Raw genomic sequence first — 12,538 nt, 5'->3', positions numbered from 1 at the left:
CAATTATTGTATTTTATTTTTTTGCTCAGGCTGGCTGTTTTTTTGGGGGGGGGTTTACCAAGCTGAAGCTCGTCAGCGCATTCACATGCTGACTTAACTGCACTCTGACGTGTATTTAAAGTCTGACATGTTTAACGGTGCTTACTCAAAAAATGTAAAAACATATATAATAAAATATTTTTGTGTGTATGATTTTAATAGTGAAAAAGTTTGCCCAAATTATTGATTATATTGTTTATGTGTTTGTATTTTACAAAGTCTGTTTTGTATTTATTTATTTTTTGACATTTGATATTTGTCATTTATTTAATTTCTAGGAATAAATCACACTCTGTAAATAATTTTGTATGACTTTACAGTCCAATCTAATTCCTTATTATAGTTTTGGAATTTTCATTTTAGTTAGTTTTTTTTATTTCGTTTTGATTTTTTTTTCTTTTCTTTAAATTTAGTTCGTTTTAATTCATTCGTTAGTTTTTATTAGTTTTAGTTGTTTAATAAATGCTTCGTTTTAGTTGAGTTTTAGTTAGTTTTAGTATTAGTTTTAGTTTAAAAAATGTTTATTACTTGTGCCTCATATTTAAAAAAAAAAAAAAACAGCATGGGAGCGACGACATCTGAAGGTTGCTTTTCTATTGGCTGCTGCTACATGATGTCACTTCCTCATTCCGGCGGTCAATATCAAAATAAATATACCGTACATAAAATCACATTTAAAATCATCCCCAAAGACTCGTGTATTAAAATAATTCTCCAAGACTAAAATGAAGGACATTTTGCTATAGTTAACCTTGGCGTCAAGTTGCTGTCAAGATCTTCCGCTAGCTTCCATTAGCGGGACGTAGCGGGCGTTGCAGACGAGCCACACTTACCGTGACAGACGGCATCTTGACTGTAGAAGGCGTCGCCGCATTCGGGAACGCACTCGCCGCCTTTGAGCAAGGCGGCCGGGTCGGAGCACGACGAGCACTCCTGTGGGCTCGCGCCCACGCACTCGGAGCACGACTCGGAACAACCTGGCGGGAAAAACACAATGACTTCATACTTGACATGAATTCAATACTACAATTGTTGGGGTCGTGTAAACAAGACATTAAAAAGATGTCAGTTGTCTCATCATGATGCTCTCATCTCATCTCATGTCTTTATACCATTTTTCTCATAATAATGTCCTCTTTGCTGTGTTCATCATCATATGCTCTCCCATCATAATATTCTTAAGATGTTCTCTCATGGCATTGTCACATTTCTTCCTCATCAAATTCTCATCATTTGCTTTCATGATGATAATTCCAATGACACTCTATTGTCACGCTACGCCCATGATGCAGTCTTCTCATGATCACCATCTTCTCATCTCTCCCCTGAGCCTCTCGCTCGTCGGAGTCGCAATTTCGCTTGCTTGCACAGGTCCAATTTTCTTTTCTCTTCAAGATTTATTTTTTCCATTTGTTGGTTCCCCTCTTCAATATTTAATCTTTCTCTTCTTTTTATTCTCATTTCATCAGCACACTGTCACATACATGCAAACGCCACAATGTATCAAAATAAACTATGTAGTACTTGATGTTCACTTCTCATAATGCTCTCATCTGGGAATATTCTCTCTTTATGATTATCTCTTTATGCAACCATACTTACTCCTATGATGTTTCTTTTCATAATGCTTCCATTTCATAACATTCTCATGACGTTCTCTTGTCATTATACTCTCATCTCATGATGGTGCAACAATGTTTTTCATGATATTGTCATGGTTTTCTTTTACTTACTTTCTCACAATGATTATGATGTCTTCTCATGAAAAGCTCATCTCACATTCTCATATCATTTTATGACACTAAACTCATTGGGGTTCATCTCACATCAACACTCCCACCGCTCTTTTCATAATGCTTCCATTTCATGACATTCTCATGGCGTTCTCTTCTCATTTTGCCCTCATAATGCATCAATTTTTTCATGATAATGTCATGGTTTTCTATTCAAACGATGTTGCACCTCATTGCTTTCTTATGATGATTTGGATGTCTTCTCATGATAAGCACATCTCATATTCTCATGATATTTTATCACACTAATCTCATGGTGTTCCTCTCACATCAACACTCTGGCCGCTCTTTTTTCATGACGCTACATGGGATGGTCTCATGATGTTCTCTTCTGATGACTCTCTCATTTTGTTTTCTCTGAATGTTCTCTTTACATGAGGTTCTCTTCTCATAATGCTCTCTCTCATCTTACCACATGATATCACTACACCACAGTCCTAGCACGATGTTCTCGTCGCGTTTTGCTGTAATGATGTCTTAACCTTGTGATTTACTCACATCTCATGACTTTCTCATTATGGTACTCACATGATGCTTTCATCTGGAGCCACATCCAAACTAGAAGAGGAAGTCAGTCATTTTGGTTTGAAGCTGCCATTATGGGCTTGTTCCATGGTTGGTATTTTGACAAAAACTAGCAACTTGATTGGAATGAGGCCAAATTCGTACCAGCCATCTTCAACCGAAGGGCAACGCCCAATCGTGAAACTTTTTCGCCGACGCCATATAAGATGGGCAAGATGTGATGATTGCATTAAAAAATAAATGAATAAATAAATAAATAAATAAAAATAAACAAAAACTGAGCACACGAGGGCCTGTGAGCTTTAATATAATATTACAATGTATTATTTACGACAGTGTGTGCATACACACTTCACCGTCGGGCGTGGGTTTGCGGCCCACGAGGGGGATTACGCGTCCTTTACCTTGCCCCTTTCAGGGAAAGCAATTTATTTTTCCTGTGCAGCTGGAATCCAAAACGTTATCAGCATGTGTAATCTGAGTAGGCCCAAAGCCCCCCCCCCCCCCCCCCCCCTCGACCAAATTATCCTGGATGAGGCGAGGACACAGGATTAGACCCCAACCCATCCCACCACCACTACTACTACGACTACTACCCACCCGAAATGAATCTCTCATAATAAGATCAGAGCTTGGCCTATTAAGGCGAGCGCAGAGAAAGCAGCTTTGGAAAAAGGATCAGCATCAAACCACAATCATATTAATAACCGGGATTTTTCTCTTTTCCTGACAGAATTGACGACTTTAAATGATGCAGCCTAAAAGAAAAAATTTAGCTAAAATGTGCAGACGTGTTTTGCTTTTTCTTAAGCTTTTTTTTTTTTTTTGGGGTTTCTTTGCCTAGCTGTTTTCCATGTGTTCTGCATCCAGCCCAAGGTTTGTTGGTCAGGGTTTCTTCAAGAAATGTTTTCTTCAAAGTCATCTGCATTCCTGCAGATTCTATTTTTTCAACTCCCAACTCTTGTGCAAATTCTGTACGTGACAGACATTCTTCCAAGATCAAATGATTCAAGTTGTTTTTTTCCCCCTCAAGAAAAATACCTGAGGATATGTAAATATAAAATTTATACATATATATATATATATATATATATATATATACACAGTATATATACACAGTATATACACAGTATATATATATACACAGTATATATATATATATATATATATATATATATATATATATACACACACACACAGTATATATATATATATATACACAGTATATACACAGTATATATATATATATATATATATATATATATGTATATATATATATATATATATGATATGATATGAAATAAATAAATAAAAATCTGTACTTTTACATATTACAAGAGCGAACCCACGTACCACTAGTGGTACTCATGCCAGACATTGAAAATCATATTGTATTCCTGTACCTTCAATAATGAATCACAACACTTAGGACTAATTTGTTTATTTTTTTCAAAAGCGACACCAGTTTGTCTGATCAAGAACAATAGCGAAAGGTGACGGTGCAAAACTGACTGTCTGCTTTTGCACCTTGAAGCCCATCGTTCTTCTGTTTATTCATGAACCACATGACATAAAGGGGCCATGTTTGAAAGCCCCTCTTGGCCCGGACCTTTGAACACTTTGTAAAGATAATCACCTGCCAAGTTATTGTGTCGTCAAGTATTTGTTTCAAGTCTTCTCTTTCACAATGTGGAACTCTCACCAAAGTAGGCTATTGGTGTTTTTTGCGTTTCTTTGACTTGTGATGACACAAATTTTTCATCTTGACATTTTATTGTTTTCAAAATAAAAGCAAATAGAATGTGCGATTAAAAAAAAAAGTTGGGTTTTGATCTTTGTTGAGTAAAATGAAAGCAAACGAGACCTCCAGTGTCTTGTCAACTGTCACCATCAAAAATAGCAAAGCTGTTGATACGGTCCCACTCTCATTTGTGGAATCCCGACTTAAAAGTCAAAACTTTCAAATCATTACGTCACCAAAACAAATATATCACAGCTTTCTTCTTCCTTTGGAGGAACCCACTGCGGAGGTTTTATGTGCTACTTTTACGTCGTCTCTGGGAGTTGCACTCGCAGGTTTGCGAGTCCGGATGCATTTTTATTTTTTTTTTACATCCCATTTACTTGACTTTTAAATATATGTCATCTCCAGTTTACTTCCTTTTCACCTGCGCTCAGTATGTGTTACCACCAGGATAATTATAGCCCTCTCCTCTATAATAGTCTACAGTTGGTTAGTCATGTCAGGAGGTGAGGGGAAAAGAAATCAGTGGCGTCACAATGAGGAAACTCAAATTATATGCAATTTAATGTTATCCATTATAGGCAGTTTGTCTTCGAAGGACTCCTGGAAAGAGTCAAAATTTCCCGAAAATGTCTGTTTCAAAACGAAAAAGGCTGCATCGCTTCAGGCATGGCTTCTTGAGCATTTTGTTGTTGTTGTTGAATTACTCAGGTTCAACATCCCTACCAAAGTTCACGATGCAAAATAAAAGCTGAATTTTCAAAAAAAAAAAAAAAAAAAGCTTATTTGTCTTTGTAGGACCACTTGTAAATCACCCAAAAAATGTTTCAAACCTTTTTTTGTGGCTCTAATACTGACAGATATCCTCACCAAATGACATGTTGCTAAATGAAATAAATCCAGGCTGCTTTTTCAAAAACTCAACAAGACAATAGTCTTTTAAGGAAATGCCAAAAGGGACCGAGGGCCGCCTTAAACCAAAATGGCCGACTGTCTGTCTCTTGAATGGCTCCTTGAGATTATTTTAATGGGTTTACTCATAGTAAACATAAGTATAACTGGCTTCGGGAGTTGAATTTTCACAAACTGAGGCGATTACGAATCTGCGTAGAGCCATGAAAAATGGCTGAAATGACCCTATGAAGTTTAATACAAAATGGCGGACTTCCTGTATGTTGTCTTTCATGGCTTGTTGCGACATTTTTGTTGATATGACTACCAAATTTCATGTTGTAAAGTACAACCAGCTTTAGTGTCGGAATTTTCAAAAACGAAAAAGAAGAAAAAGAAAATTTTATGAGTGATGTCAAAATGACTTCTTCAAACCAAAATGGCAGACTTATTCTTCATTTCGCAACATAGCTTCCGGGGGCATTTTGTGGGTCTACTTATGATAGATATGCCTGCCAAATTTTATGTTGCTACTTACTTTTTCCTCTTTTTTTTATACTCTGGAGATTATATGCAGTATTTCTGTTTCAGGTTCCTACATGCTGTTGCCGGGCAAAATGACACCAATTTAATGTGTTACTGGTGTACCTGGCCAAAGGGGGACATGAATAAAGCGCTTGTCCAAAGAACAAAAAACGTCTCCAAGGCGACTCCTCCTCAGTGTCATTAACATGCCAACATTGTTTACATGCAGCAGCAGTAAAGTGTGAGCCAGCGACACAACCACACCATGGGGGGTCTTCTATACAAGAAAGTCTTTTTTTTTTTTTTTTTCCCTGGGTGGTCCTGCTCCTCTGCCAAGATAAGCTACAACCTGCTGGGAACCTTTCCAGAGGCTTCCTCTCTCACACAGTCACAAACCACAAGGCGCAGGCCAAGATCATAAAACTCTGAAACTGCACCACTCCACATCAAAGCTCACTGAAATCGAAAGGGTCCGCATTAAAGCTCTCCAAAATTTGGAAACAGTTCACATTACGCTCATAATGGTGACTGAAAGCTCACTGAAATGGAAGGAGTGCATTAAAGTTTACAGAAATTATAAGAGTCTATATTAAAGCGCTTCAAAATTTTAAAACAGTTCACATTAAGCTCATAAAGGTGACAGAAAGCTCACTCAAACGAAAAGAGCCTGCATTAAAGTTTGCAGAAATTGAAAGACTGCAGTATTTTGAAACAGTTCACATTAAAGCTCATAATGGTCACAGAAAGTTTAGTGAAATGGAAAGTGTCTGCAGTTTACAGAAATTAAACAAGTCTGGATTAAAGCTCTCCAAAATTTGGAAAGAGTTCACTTTAAAGCTGATAAAGGTGACAGAAAGCTCAATGAAATAGAAAGAGTGCATTTAAGTTTACGGAAATTGAAAGCGTTTACATTAAAGCTCTTGAAAATTTGGAAACAGTTCACATCAAAGCTCATAATGGTGATAGAAAGTTCAGTGAACTGGAAAGAGTGCATTAAAGTTGACAGAAATTGAAAAACTGCAGTATAGATCTTCAAAATTTGGTAACAGTTCACATTAAAGCTTGTAAAGGTGATAGAAAGCTCAGTGAAATGAGAGTCTGCATTAAAGTTTACAGAAATTAAACAAGTCTGTATTAAAGCTCTCCAAAATCTGGAAATGGTTCACATTAAAGATCATAATGCTGACAGAAAGCTCACTGAAATGGAAAGAGTCTGCATTAAAGTTTACAGATATTGAAAGCATCTGCGCTAAAGCTCTTCAAAATTTGGAAACAGTTCACATTAAAGCTCAGAATGGTGACAAAAGCTCACTGAAATGACAAGAGTCTGCATTAAAGTTTACAGAAATTAAACAAGTCTGTATTAAAGCTCTCCAAAATCTGGAAACGGTTCACATTAAAGATCATAATGCTGACATAAAGCTCACTGAAATGGAAAGAGTCTGCATTAAAGTTTACAGATATTGAAAGCATCTGCGCTAAAGCTCTTCAAAATTTGGAAACAGTTCACATTAAAGCTCAGAATGGTGACAGAAAGCTCACTGAAATGGAAAGAGTCTGCATTAAAGTTTGCAGAAATTGAAAGACTGCAATATAGCTCTCCAATTTGGAAACAGTTCACATTAAAGCTCATAAAGTTGACAGAAAGCTCACTGAAAAGGAAAGAGTCTGCATTAAAGTTAATGGAAATTAAACTGGTCTGTATTAAAGCTCTCTAAAATTTGGAAAGAGTTCACATTAAAGCTCATAATGGAGACAGAAAGCTCACTGAAATGGAAAGAGTCTGCATTAAAGTTTGCAGAAATTGAAAGACTGCAGTATAGCTCTTCAAAATTTGGACAGTTCACATTAAAGCTCATAAAGATGACAGAAAGCTCACTGAAATAGAAAGAGTGCATTAAACTTTACAGAAATTAAACTAGCCTGTATTAAAGCTCTGCAAAATTTGGAAACAGTTCACATTAAAGCTCATAATTGTAACAGAATGAAATGGAAAGTGTCTGAACTAAACTTTACAGGAATTGAACAAGTCTGTATTAAAGCTCTTCAAAATGCGGAAACAGTTTACATTAAAGCTCACAAAGGTGGCAGAAAGCACAAAGATATTGAAACAGCCTGCATTAAAGTTCACCGAAATCAATAACATCATTCCATTGAACTTAAAAGGATATTTCAGTGTAGTTGCCAAACTGCCAAAGAGAAATGAAAGTATTCTGAAATTGAAATTGAACCTCAATAATGTTTAAGTAAAAGTCAATGAAACTGGAAAGAGTCTGCATGAAAGCTCACCGAAATGGCAGAAAACTTAATCAAAGTCCATTGAAATTTGAAGCAGCTCTCATTAAAGCTCACAAAGCTGCAAGGTCACAAATCTAAAGGGGTCTGCAATAAAGTTCACCACATTGCAGCTCACCCAAATTGAAAGAAAGCTCAGTGACACTGAAAGAGTCCACATTAAAATCTCAGAACTCGAGAGCGTCCAAATCCAACCAGATGGTGTTGGACCTCGGACGGGCTGCACGGATGGCGTGGGAGCGCTCGCCAGCGTATTCATTTGCTCTTAGCACAATATGATCCACATTAAAGGCGGCTCAATGAACACCGGATTAATGTGTGAGCTGGGGAATTGCGCCTGCAATCACAAACGCCGGACGCAAACGGCCGTCGTCTCGTCACAGCCGGGAGGTCGTCTCCAGCATCCTCATTTACGCTGTGAAATAAGAGCACTGGAGTTGCCTCCCGTCTTAACTTCCAAAAGCCAAAGCCATTCGGAGCGCGTTAGCATATTAGCACGCCCACAGGGGCTCGTCCCTCCACCTCCTCGGCTGGCTTTTACTTATCGCTCCTGGCCGGGGGTTCTGAGCGGACCTCCGAGGCAGATTGCCTGATTAATGGCGGCGCGGACGGCACGAGAGCAAAACGAGTCTCCCGCCTCTCTTGCTGCCTCCTTCTGTCGAGGTTATAAAGCAGATCCATCATGCGCGGCTGCAATTTTTACTGTTGCCTTTCCCCAAGGTTTAGTGCGGGAATTCAAGCAATAATATTTAATGCCGCTAAGTCATCCAACATTAGACCGGACTGCATTATTAAACACGCTCACTTCTCTTGGTTTGCGCCTTTCACGCACAATCCAAGTGGATAATTGCCGCCACCGCACACGCTTTCACGCGGCCCGACGGCATCGCGGGTCAGACTAGCAGGTAAGTCATATGAAAAAATAAAATCAAAATACCACATTAGAACTGTTATTTGGTATCTTAAGACAGCTTACTTAACTTCAGTGTGCACTAAACATAGCTTCAACTGAAACAGTCTGCATTAAAGCTCACTATATTCAAAACCTCTTGTCTTATACACTTCCTGAAGAACAAAAGAGTCTGGGTTTTAAGCTTGCTAAAATTGCACAGTCCACATTAAACTAATTGAAATAGAAACCCTTTGCTTTAAATTTCACTGAAAGCTAACTGAAACAGACATAGTCGACATTAAAGCTAACTGAAATGGAAAGAGGCTGCATTAAATGTTCAAATGTAGAGTTCACAGTGAAGCTCACGGGAATTGAAAGATTCTGCTATACAGCTCACCAGTATTCAAAGCATCTGCATTAAAGCTCACTAGACTTCACAGGGTCTCATTAAAACTAATTGAAATAGAAACCCTTTGCTTTAAATTTCACTGAAACCTAACTGAAATCGAAATTACTTGCATTAAAGCTAACTGAAACAGAAAGAGTCTGCATTAAATGTTGAACTCTAGAGTCCACATTGAACGAAGCTCACCGGAATTGTAAGATTCTGCTATAAAGTGCAACAGAATTCAATGCATCTGCATTAAAGCTCATTGGAATTTAAAGGATCTCATTAAAGCCTCGGGTATTACATTTGAAAGAATTTGGAGAGTACAGTCCACATTAAAACTAATTGAAATAGAAACACTTTGCTTTAAATTTAACTGAAAGCTAACTGAAATAAAAATAGTCCGCATTAAAGCTAACTGAAAGGGAAAGAGTCGGCATTAAAAGTTGAACTATAGAGTTGACATTGAATGAAGCTCACCAGAATTGAAAGATTCTGCTATAAAGCTCACCAGTATTCAAAGCATCTGCATTAAAGCTCACTGGACTTCAAAGGGTCTCATTAAAACTCATAGGCTTTACTGTGACCAGTTTCAAGCCATTTTAAAATAAAATACTGCCCATGGGTTTTAAAGCTCACTGAAATTGAAAGAGTTCAGCTTGCTGAAGTTAACAAAAAAAGTGTATTAATGCAAACTGCAATTGAAAGAGTCTGCATTAAAGCCCACTTGATTCAAAACCTCTTGTATTATATACCTCATTAAGATCAAAAGAGTCTGGGTTTTAAGCTCACTACAATTGTACAGTCCACATTAAAACTAATCAAAATAGTAACCCTTTGCTTTGAATTTCACTGAAAGCTAGCTGAAACAGAAATAGTCCACATTAAAGCTCACTATATTCAAAACCTCTTGTATTTTCTCTCCATAAGATAAAAAAAAGTCTGGGTTTTAAGCTCGCTAAAATTGTACACTCCACATTAAAACTAACTGAAATAGAAACCTTTTCTTTAAATTTCACTGAAAGCAAACTGAAACAGAAAGAGTCCCCATTAAAGCTTACTGAAAGGGAAAGAGTCGGCATTAAAAGTTGAACTCTAGAGTTGTCATTGAATGAAGTTCACCAGAATTGAAAGATTCTGCTATAAAGCTCAGTATTCAAAGCATCTGCATTAAAGCTCACTGGAGGGTCTCATTAAAGATCACTGAGAATGAAAGAGTTCCAATTAAAGTTTGCTGAAATAAAAAATGTATATATTAATGCAAACTGGAATTGAAATCTCACTGAAATGGGTCAGAAAGTGAAAAAGGTCTGCACTAAAGTTCACGAAAAATAAAAAGCATCTACATTAAAGCGCACTGGAATTCAAAGAGGCTGTATAAAAGCTGAAATTGAATGAACCTAAAATTAAAGTTTTTGAAATGAATGCTTGCTGAAATTGAGGGAATCTGCACGAATGCAAACTGGAACTGAAAGAGTCCGCGTTAAAGACTCCATAGTAAAGCTCACATAGTTTAAAAGAGTCTGCTTTTAGGAGTCCACATTCATCCAAATGAAAGCTTGCTGAAATTGTAAGAGTCTGAATTAAAGCTTGCTGAGAATGGAAAACATACTGCGTCAAGGCACTGCATGGTGCCGTCTCACCGCATGTTTTTTTCTTTGTGAAAGTTGTTGCGGGCGTACGTACGTCAAACGTCCTATTTTCAAAATAAATAAAAAAGAAGTGTGAAGATCAATAAATGACGTCGGGAAACCCGGCGGACGAATCAATAAGCAATCAATGCAAACCAAACAAGTCGCAGAAAGTTGACGTGACTCATCCAACCGCTGCCTCACTTTTCGTGAAAAAGAAAACAAAAAAACCAAAAACAAACTCATCATGATTAAACAATCAAAAGGAGAGGGGAGGGGAAAACAGGGACAAACGCGAGGCGAGTGGCGAGCCGAAGGAAATGGGGAAAAAAAAAAAAAAAAAAAACGGGGACTCACGTCTGCATTGTCTTCGCCGGTCATCCTGGTAGGTGCCGGCGGGACAGGTCGCCAGGCACTGGTCGGCGTCGGCGCTCAGCAGGGGGCGCTGCGGGACGCACGACCGGCAAGACCACCCACTGCTGCATGTGGCGCAAGATGGAGGGCAGGCTGCAAAAAAAAACAAAAAAAAACGGCAAAATGGTAAAGAGTCCGCATTAAAGCGCTTGATGATGATAGTGGAGGAGGAGCCGGATGAATGTCAAGATTGCGAAATGTCAGCTCAGTGAACTTCAACGATAAGCTGTTTTTTTTTTTTTTGTTTGCTTGTTTTTTTTCTTCTTTATTGACACAAAACGGAATAGATAAGAAAATACAAGGTGAAGTACAATCAAGAGATGAAGTAAAGTAACGATAAAGATACATAAAAATAACATTACAATGATATAAATTGATAATGATAATAACAATAATATAATTTCAATAATATTATTAACTAATAACTACAAAGATTAATCATTACTTTTAGCACTGCTACCAACATTTATGGAATAAATACCTGAAAACTAAAACTAAATAAAAATCCTACTTTCAAAATTCGTAAAAAAATCAAATTTTTTTGTTAAAAAAGTATTTTTATACTATTCTAGAAACAATTGCACATTCTAAAATGATAAAATAAAATATGATAATGATGATAATAATAATAGGTAAATGGACTGCTTTTTATATAGCGCTTTAACTACAAATAAAATAATTTCAATAATATTATTAACTAATAACTACTAACATTAATTGTTATTAAGTAGTAGCAAAACTACCAACAATTATGTAATACCTTAAAACTAAATAACAATCATACTTTTACAACTAGTGAAACAAAAAATGTATTTTTATACTACTGCAGAAACAATAACATATTCTAAAATGATAAAAATAATAATAATAATATGATGATGATAATGGTAAACAGTAAACGGACTGCTTTTTATATAGTGCTTTAACTACAAATATAATCATTTCAATAATATTATTAATATTATTATTATTACAAAATGATAAAATAATAAAATATGATGCTGCTGCTGATGATAATAATAATAATAATAATAATAATAATACCACAAATAATCACAAAAATAAATAAATAAAAAATACTGGAACATCAACAGCAAGAATGCTAATTGTAATAATAATAATATTAAGGATAAAAATGCGCTGCATAAAGCTTTATATTTTTGAGTTATTATTTCTTGATGGTTGATTTTCTGTGCTCGTCAGCGGTCAACTTCTTTTTCCTGATGGCCACCCGTTTCAGATGATATCTTTCCCCATGATTTCCTGCGGGTCCAATTTTGATTTTATTTGCAAGCGTAGCAGGCAGGCCACGATGAAAACTTGTGCATCTCGTCTTCAAAACTTCCGACTTTTACGACGCATTTAAATCGTCTTTCTTTTTTTTATCGGGTTTATCCGTGC

General features: G+C 36.7%; 1 protein-coding gene across 1 annotated transcript in view; it reads right to left on the bottom strand.

The window, feature by feature from the left end:
- fras1 (Fraser extracellular matrix complex subunit 1) overlaps positions 1–12,538 on the bottom strand; it is a 189,718-nt gene that overhangs the window by 99,311 nt on the left and 77,869 nt on the right. Inside the window, exons 13-14 of the mRNA XM_077522572.1 lie at positions 11,081–11,230; positions 873–1,016 (exon numbers count right to left, since the gene is read on the bottom strand). Of these exons, the coding sequence (XP_077378698.1) occupies positions 873–1,016; positions 11,081–11,230 (294 nt within the window). The remainder of the gene's footprint in view (positions 1–872; positions 1,017–11,080; positions 11,231–12,538) is intronic.

The sequence above is a fragment of the Festucalex cinctus genome, chromosome 5, assembly GCF_051991245.1.
Source record: "Festucalex cinctus isolate MCC-2025b chromosome 5, RoL_Fcin_1.0, whole genome shotgun sequence".
In the NCBI taxonomy this organism is placed as follows: Eukaryota; Metazoa; Chordata; class Actinopteri; order Syngnathiformes; family Syngnathidae; genus Festucalex; species Festucalex cinctus.
This window is presented reverse-complemented; position numbering and strand designations above follow the sequence as displayed.